This window comes from Camelina sativa, chromosome 10 (genome assembly GCF_000633955.1).
Source record: "Camelina sativa cultivar DH55 chromosome 10, Cs, whole genome shotgun sequence".
NCBI classification, from domain to species: Eukaryota; Viridiplantae; Streptophyta; class Magnoliopsida; order Brassicales; family Brassicaceae; genus Camelina; species Camelina sativa.
The window spans coordinates 18,713,170-18,722,809 of record NC_025694.1 but is presented as its reverse complement, the minus strand read 5'-3'; the positions used below and the strand labels follow the sequence as shown (position 1 = coordinate 18,722,809).

The 9,640-nt window shown below is 33.6% G+C and overlaps 2 protein-coding genes across 2 annotated transcripts; one reads left to right on the top strand and one right to left on the bottom strand.

Moving 5' to 3' along the window:
* On the top strand, window positions 3,788-5,248 carry LOC104719307 (DNA-binding protein HEXBP). The gene is made up of 4 exons (XM_010437200.2): window positions 3,788-4,146; window positions 4,235-4,351; window positions 4,449-4,694; window positions 4,810-5,248. The coding sequence occupies exons 1-4, from the start codon at window positions 4,042-4,044 to the stop codon at window positions 4,834-4,836; spliced, it is 495 nt and encodes a 164-aa protein (XP_010435502.1). The 5' UTR covers window positions 3,788-4,041; the 3' UTR covers window positions 4,837-5,248.
* Window positions 5,345-9,215, bottom strand: LOC104719305 (protein krasavietz). Its single transcript, XM_010437199.2, has 8 exons — window positions 9,058-9,215; window positions 8,535-8,558; window positions 8,139-8,244; window positions 7,976-8,044; window positions 6,999-7,492; window positions 6,264-6,528; window positions 5,791-5,999; window positions 5,345-5,685 (listed from the first exon to the last, which is right to left on the bottom strand). The coding sequence occupies exons 1-8, from the start codon at window positions 9,060-9,062 to the stop codon at window positions 5,619-5,621; spliced, it is 1,239 nt and encodes a 412-aa protein (XP_010435501.1). The 5' UTR covers window positions 9,063-9,215; the 3' UTR covers window positions 5,345-5,618.

Here is a 9,640-nt window from a genome sequence, read left to right as displayed (position 1 = left end):
AACTTTGCATCTCAACGTTATCTTCATCCTCATCTAAATCTTGAATATATCTATCCCCATTATGATCATCGTTATCACTATCATCTGAATGGTATTCGACCTCATAATCGGTTTCTTCATCAATATCATCATATTCTTCATCCATTACATCATAAGAAACATCATCTTCTTCGTCACTTCCTTCTTGTATATAATCAGAATCGTCTTGATCTCCAACATTACTGTCGTCATCAGATTCTTCAAAGACTGTACAATCTGTTTCTGAGTGATCATGGTAAGATGCGTTTTTCTTTTTTTCAAAATCAAATCGAGTACAATACTTAAACAACATACGAATATTGTCACTTTGTGATGCATCATCAGCTTTCTCATGATTTTCAGACTTATTGATCTCGTCTTTTTTTTTTGTAATTTCCTGAAATTACAGCTGAATTCCCCAACATTGACAACCTCACCGATGACGTCTGTATAAAAAAAAAGTTAGTTCAAATACAAATATTTACTAATAATAATTGAAATTAATTTTATAATATCTAAAAAAACTACTCACCAACTAAGTAATCTTCACATTGTGTACCATCATTAATGAGTTTTAAATCGACGAAATCATAGAAATCTTCCCCAACAATTGAATTCTCTTTGATTGTGGTATTATACAAAATAACAATTTTGTAACGATGTGTGGTAGCTAAACATGAACCATTCTGCTCAACAACCTTAACTTCTTCGAAATCGAGCCAATCACCAACGTTGAACTTGGAGACACAACGATCATAAACATCTCCACGAAAGGAACATTGGACCTTTACACCCTGATAACACATAGTATTAATATTGTCACATAATATAATTTTATATGTCAAAATAATATGCTCAACGCTTGCAAATCAAAACTTTCAGATATAACTACATATACGCTTTATTTTTGGAATACATAATGAGCTAATTATTAGAATAAAGTAAATACCTTAATATCAGATAAGACCATCTCCAAACATGGCCCTTTTTCTTCCCACAAACACAAAACTTTCACACGTATTTTCCATTCATATTTCGATGAATTCAAACGCGAAACATCATCGAAAAGGCTATACCTAACCATAGTGTTCTGTTTCTTGTTTTCTTCGTTATTTTAGGTTGAATGTCAAAAGAGTCGAATAGACGTATATATACATGTAATTTTATATATAAAAGATATTTACTTTTTTTTTGATAAGTGATATATAAGAATATATGTTTACCATTTTTAAAAAAATATTTTGTATAGATCTCCAGACATAAATATCTTTATTACACTTCCATTTATTTTAGAGATAATGTAAATTTCTTAATGTTTATCATTACGACTTTTAATGCGTATATATATTTTCCATTTTTACATTAATTGTGATATTAAACTTTATTCTGTTCTGTTTTGAATATGGAATACTTCTTAAGTTTATCCACCCTGCTTAACATAACATAAAAATAATAAATTTTAATATTCCATCAAAAAATAATTATTATTAGATTTTAATAAATTCAGACTGAAGAAGTTATATATAAACTATTTTCATATATTTAATACGGGTACTTGATTCTTTTACTTCTATCATTCATATATACAATTTCGGTATTTAAATATACAATCTTACGATATATTGAAATTTATATAATGATGCAAGAACTTCAGCTTTTTGTATTGCTACTAATGTAACTTCGGTACACACATTTTCATTGTTAACATGTCTCATCTCATTTACTTTAAGAACGTCATTATAAACCCTTTATTTTAAAATTAAACTTTATAGGAATATTATTATTTCATAAATTATTCATCCATATTAAACAATATCCAGAAAACAGCAATTATAAGATCTCAGAACATTCATCATATTATTCTCTAAAATATGTTCTGCTACTCGCTTCATGCCAGAATATTTGCTACGACACCTATTATTTTTCCTTCCATATGCAGTCTGTTTTTAAATAACAAAATATGTTAGATTAGATATAATAAAATCTAATTAGAATATATTTCGGTAATTACCGTGTATCTTAAATAAAAAGGAAACGACTTAGATTCTTTGCGATAAATTCCTTCTCTGCAGATAATATCAAATAATAGGGTTAGAGTTAAAGATTACGAATAAACGCTAGTGTCATGTTTTTGTAAAAGGTTTAATATAAGGGTGACCTTTAGACACAAATTGTTACCATGATAATACCAAATTAAGCAATTTTAACAAACGTTATAACATTATTACTACTGTTTTAACATAACCAACTACCGAGCAATAGTTGTAAGACGTCGTATTGCTAACAATGCATATTTCACCTGCTGAATAATTAATCAATCTAAATTATGCTATATCCGAGAAAAGAAGATTAAGTAATTTTGAACATTAACATTTAGTTAAATTAAGTTTATACCATAGATTTTGAGATACTATTAGCACCAATAATAGACTTTCTACAAAATAATAATAATAATAATAAAAAAGTAAATACAAAATATTAGTATGATTTTTAAATCAAAAGTATAATATTAATAATCTTTCTTATAAAATTTTAAACAATACCTGAGTTTCAGCATATGAACATTGGTGGATTCATCTAAACAAAAACATTCGATAGACTTTGCCACCTCTACCTATTGATTTATATTTAATTATTAGAGCCAAAAACACATGAATAAATGTCAATAAAGATGATAGAATATTTTTCTATTACAATTACCAAACATCTTTCATTAATAGTAGCATCTTCCGAAGTGTTCCTGTAACTATAAACATGAGTCTTTTAATTTAGCAGCATCAAGGTATAAAGGAAATTAGTTTAGGTATACAAAAAAAAATATATACCTAATTTTCTTGTGTGGGTACATAGAACTAAGATCACGACCATCTACTAACTCACCTGAAACATAGGGATTAGTATAATTTGATTTACAAATATTTTAATAATTCAAGAAAATATACAATATTATTCAATTAGTAAAGAAACAATACACAAAGTTCTGGTGATGCTTGAACTTGCGTTCCAAACACATATTACAGAAAAAGGATATGAATAATTAGAACACGAACACGAATACAAAAATCCATATAAAAGATCATCAAGACTATAAGACAAATATAAATTCGAGAACATGAGAGTAATTTAGGGTTTCTTCTTTTTTAAAGATTTCGAATTATGGAGAATGGTTAGGGATGTACCTATTTATATTAATGAATAACCTATATTTTTAGGGTTTCAAAGAAGTCGGTATAATTTGGTTAGGATTTCTATTAAGCCCATTATTATTTCAGGTTTTAAGGTTTTATAACTTATAGAAATCACGTTTTTGACGATTATATAGATTAGATAATTAAGAAAATTATTCTTTTTAATTTTTTTAATTAATCTAAAGGATATAAAGGTCCAATTCTGAATCTCATTAATGGCAAATTAGTAATCTTAAGTTTGAGGATGAATGTGGTGCGTTTCAGCAACCTAAATAGGCAAAAAAAGCTTGTCCAAAATTTTTTTAAGAGTATTTTTCATTAAAGGTAATTGACGTCAATTTTTGTGAGAATGGCTATGAGCCATTTCGACTTTTCCTTTAATATATTAGCTAATATTCAAACATTTGCATTCATTGTCACAATAATATCATATATAAACGCAATCAAATAAAAAAATTTAAAAAAAAATTTTGAAAAAATCATGGAAGCTCATAACCTTTGGACTAAACTCCACTTACCGCCTATTTGGGTTATTTTGTCACTATTGAAATTTAATTTATCTCAGGGGTATAATTGTAAAACCAACAAAAAACAAGAGATTAGAGTGTTTCCGCGAGAGAGAAACCCTAGCCTCGCCGCCGCCCTCGTCTGCCGCCGTTGCCTCGCCGTCCGCTCGCCGCATCTCCGCCGTATGTAAGTTAACCCAACCCTACCAGTCATCTCATCACCGCATTTCGAACTTCTTAACCAAATCATTCGAAACCTTGGCCGATCAAGCCGTGCGATCAGAGTTCTAGGTTTAGAAACTTTGATTTAGGGTTTTGATCCATTCACCATGCCGAGACATAACGATGAAGAAGCAGATGTATGTTTAAGATGTGGAGAACTTGGACATGACATGATCTTGTGCAAGTATGACTACTCTCAGGAAGATTTGAAGGTAAAGTTTTGTTATTTTCTCATTCTTGTTTAAAAATTTTCATTCAAAAAGAAGCAACTGATCATGAACATAGTTGGACTTTAACCAGGATATCAAATGCTATGTCTGTAAAAGCTTAGGCCATCTCTGTTGTATCGAACCTTGTCATTCACCGTCATGGACTTTATCTTGCTACAGATGTGGTCAACTGGGTCATACTGGACTGGTAAGTTGTTGAGATTTTGATTGAGTTGGAGTCTCTAAAACAGAGTTGATATCAGGACATGGATTCAGAATTTGCAATATAAATTTTTGATCTCTAGGCATGTGGTAGACACTACGATGATTCTGTCAGTCCATCATGCTTTAAGTGTGCGGGAGAAGGGCATTCTAAGTGTCACTGCCCTGATTCTTCTAGCATAGGCAGTAGGGAAGAAGGACATTTCTCACGTGAATGCCCGAATCCTTCATCGAGCATAAGCGAGTCAAAGAGCAGAGTGTCTCGCCGTTTATGCTACAAATGTAAAGGAAGAGGACATTATGCTCGTGAATGCCCCATTTCTTCACTTGTATAGACTCTGTCTCTCTCTCTGCATTTGGGTTCTTTGAGCTCTTCACCTCTTTTCCTTTCTCTCATGTTATTCACTTATCTAAAGTACCATTTTTTTCTTTGTTTTGTTTCAGGATAAATGGAATATATATGGCATCTAATAAGAAACTTCCACTTATCATTGCAGTGCATCGACCAAATTACTAAGCCAGTCATTTTATTGACTCTTTAAGTCTTTTTCCAGTTCCGACCACCAAAAAAAAGTCTTTTACCAGTTTAGATAGTATCAATTTGTATATCTCTCTCTCAATAAATTTAGGGATCCTACATTCTGAAATTGTTTAGGGATCCTGCATTCTGAAATTGTTTAGGGATCCTGCATTCTGTAATTGCAGTTTAAGCAAGGTGTGTGGAGTAGCATCTGGAACAGCTCTTGGGTGGTTATTTCTCTAAACTTTGTAGGCTGCTGTAGTTTTTCTTGTCTGTGTCGTCTTTCTTCAGTCTCTTTTCTTTTGTAATGACCTTTGGATGTTAATATAAATCCATCTGTTGACCAAAAAAAAGTATTTTTGAGCGTTCTAAAAACTTTTCATTTTTGCTGATGTTTTTATGTTGCTGTCATCTTATCCAAAACCAAAAAAACAGTACAATTACAATAAAGTGCTGAGGAAAAGTAAAAAACCGAATAAACCATAAATAAAACAGCTTTTGCTTTTGCCTAAATCCGTTTGCAAAAGAATCCAAAAACAATATAGGAAAACAGACAGTCATCAAAACCAAAGAAAAAAATTGAAAATGAAACAATAAACTTCAAAGTGGACTTATTGCCAAAATACAAAGCAGAGTGCAGTAAATATCATAAGCAGAAGTGAAAGATAGAAGAACTCGGAATTCCATTATTATTGTCTTCATTGCTTGTTTATTAGGAACATAGATCGATCACTCACTCTTCTTCCTCCGCCTCTTCAAGCCAATTCACAAATGGCTCTAAGCTTTTCACAAAGGTTTGCCTGCGACATTCACCACAAGAAAACATCACGATGAATATGTTAGTTACAACTTACTATAAAGCTTCCCCAGTGACGTTATATTATGTCATGGAACTAAGTACATACCTGCCCTTTGAGTTGGTACCTTTACGGAACCAGTGGAGAATGGTGTCTTCAGCGAGGACATCGAGTTCATAGAGCGACCTCACTACTTCTGGGAAAACTTTCATAAGCTTTGCATCCTCGTAGCATTGCATTTGAACTTTGTACATCAGTTCCAGCTCTAGCTTTCCGCTGCTGCAGAAGGTGTTCAGAAGCGGAGCCCATGTTTTCACCTACACAGGTCAAAAATCAAGAGATAAAGGGACCGTAAGAGGGATCACATATTATTTTACGGCTAATAAGACATCAAAAGCGATTTGCCCTAATGGTTTCATTTATTCACGACTTCCACTTCTTTTTTATTCATGACTACCAACCAACTAAAAATTAGCACAAAACTCATATGCGGTTTGTGGAATAACACACTATACGAAGCTCTTATATAACATGATAAGTATGAATTGAATGACTGGGTTCTCTTATTCGTAGAATCTTACCTGGCGCAGAACAGAGTTAGCATTTTGCTGCTGATTTTTTCCAGACCACTGAACAGCATCCATTAAACCATCCCAAACAACACGCACAACCTCAATGTCAGGCAGCTTAGCATCTTTGATCTGTTGCTTCACAGATTCAATGACTTCGTCTACATTACTCTCCTCCTCTGTGACCTTGCTTGTTAGAACGGTTTTGATTTCCCTCAGTTTCACCTCAAACATTTTCTTTGAATGGTACTCCACTAGATCGGTCAATCCCTCATTCCTAAAAATCCAAGAGGTAAACATGTTATTTCAATTCATTGTACTAAATACAGAAAAAAAAAAATCCCAGACACAGAAAAGGCAGACGAAAGTGGTGTATAGCATTAGCAGCAGCATTTGTACAATATGATTGATAAATGAATAGATTAATTGCGATAGCTGAAAAACAAAATCACATTTCTATAGACCTATAGTAGTCAGATTAATGAATAGATCATTTAAAATAGTGGAGTTACTGACGAACAAAATCATTCATACTTTCTTAGTTAGGTAGCTAAATAGAATGATGTACAATTTTACATGCATATCTAAATAACTCTGGACAATGACACCGATTTTAAATATTCATTCAGTTTTTCCGCCATGTAATAAACTTCAACAAATCAAATTTGGGAAATGCATGCAATCAGAGCTAAAGAAGCATCAACATGTTACCAACGAGGGAGTGTAATATAACTGAATGAAACTCACGTGAAATGCTCTGCAAAACTTTCAGCAGATCGCCTTACAGGTGGTAGGAAATCCATAAGGTTGTCTTCCATCTTGCCACGCCTCAGAATAGAGATCAAGTCTTCAAGACTGTTCTCAACCAAATACTCCTTGAAGAAGTCTGTTACAAAAGTGAGCACTATCCCTTTGGCAACGAGATTATCCTTGAGTAATGGCTGGAAGACAGTTTCTGGAGGTAATCCTGAGAGCTTCTGGGAAAAGGCAAGTGCTGTGAAGATAGCAAGCTTCTTCCTTTCATTTTCCTCAAAAAGCTCCAGTGACTGCAGGAATCTCCGAGTAACATTTTCAAGGTTTTTTATGAGGAAAGGCTTCCTCCGCAGAATTTTCTGTATATAGACTACAGATGGTAAAATGGCTTCCCGCTTGGGTTCACAGTCGATTACAGAGTACGTATGGCGTTCTCCTTCATCAGATTTCACTGTTCCAGGTTGCGTGCGTCCTCCTATGAATATAACCTTAAACACAAGCTATCTCAATCAAAACTCATTAAAAAAAAAAAAAAAAAACAGACCAAAACCAGCAGCAGACATAAGAAATTTTAAAACAAACATCCCATGAATAGAAGAAAACAGAACCACCATAACAAGAAAAGAAAAAAACCAGGAAGATCTTTACAGGCGCCATTAACAAATTTTACACATAGGCACAAATAGATTTTACACATATGCTTCCATACAAGTGGACATAAGAATCACAAAACAAGACAGTGTTTGATTCTATTATCATGAGTCCCTCTTGTCAAAGAGACAAGAAGTTGTTATGCACGCGTACATGATGTGATCAAATACACAAGTTACTCTTAGGCTTAGCAAGACACTGGAAACAGGGGAATAGGAGTACACCATCAATGTCAAGATTAAAGATCATAGTAAGAAAAAGGTTTTACGGAAAAAAAGATCACCAAGGAAATGTCCACAAAGATTTGTTTGTAAACTTACCTCAAAGAAGATGTCACCATATCTTGTGAAATTAAGATCTGATGATTCAATACTTTTGGCAACAAGTTCCTAAACCAATCAAACAAGAGCTATAAGTTTATAGAGCAAACACATGCAACAACAAGTAAGACATCAAAATCTGGACAGGAAACACCAAACATACCAGATCACCAGCATTATCCAGGTAAATCTGGACCACTGCATCAGAGAAGGCTGCAGGGTCCAGAGGAGCAGCAATATTCCGTTTGCGGGTCTTAATCCGCGTACCTCTGCTCGTACAAACAAAGAATATATAAATAAGAACAACTTTTAGACACACATGTTATCCAAACAAAGAAAATGCTAAAAACTCAGCAGTAAAAGATAAAAACTACAAATAAAACCGCACAATAGTTAAACTAATAACTTAAACACTTAAAACTCTAACTTAAGGAAAAGATTCACTAGTTGAAAAAAAAAAAAAACCAACTTCAGCAACCGGATCGCTCAAACAAGAACAACACACACGAGTCAAAAACTTATCCTATGAAAAAACTCGAAAAGAAGAGAAATGACTAACCCGAGAGTGGGTTTCTCCTTCGAGCTGCAGGACAAACAAAAGGAAACAGATTAGCAAGTTGTTCAGGGTGAAATAAACAAGTGAAAATGCAAGAAAAGAGAACACTCCTTATTAGAAAAAACATGATAAAGATAACGAAACTATGTTATTCCAATCATAAGAAACCCTATAAATCGAAAAAAAAAACACACACACAAACATTTCGCAAACATGAACCATTCCCACAAATTAACATTGAACGGAAAACATTGATTCATAAACGAACACAGTCAAATTCAATTACATATTCTAAAGAAGAACCCAAATCGGCGGCGAATCCGATATTTCACAAATCGCAAAGCATCTTTAAATCGAATTCAATCAACCCGCAATGGAGTCTCATCCACCAAAGATAGAATCATCAAAACCAAAAAAGAAAACAATAACCGAATAACGAATTCAAGATTCTCGCCATTAGAGAAGAGATAAATCCATTACACAGAGCGAGGAAAGAAAGAGATGTTGCGGGAGTGAGGAATCTTACCTCATAAACCAAGATCAAAGAAGAGATGAGCCTTTGACTCTTGTGGATCTGAGAGCTTTTTGTTCGAAGCTCAAAAAAAAAAAGGTATCTGAGAGTGAAGAGAGAGAGAGAGATAAAATCAGAAAAGCAGCTGAAGTAGGCAATGCTGTGTATATAAAAAGAGCCTTCTGTCTCGACGCTCTCTCTCTCTATAAGTAGAGATAACACCGTGAATATCTAAAAGACGAATTTACCCCTTTCTCACATCACCCAAAAATATCTTACTCAGTGAGACTACTAACTAAAAAAACCCAACCGAGTCGGACCAGCACAAATTAAATTCGGTTCTATACACTGAATAACCGAATGCCCAAAACCTATACCAAATGGTTCGTAACCGGTTTGGCTTCTTAAAAGCCGGTACACGGAAAAATTGCGAAGAAATAATAATCTCCCAACAGGTTCAGTTTAAGCGTTTAACACAAAATACATGCTGACCCCAAGTTATACGTCATTCGTTGTACTTGTATAGTTGTCACTTGTTGCCCAGGCGTTCGGCGGGTTCGGATTATTCGAGTAGGTATGTTCAGTTTTGAGAAAATTC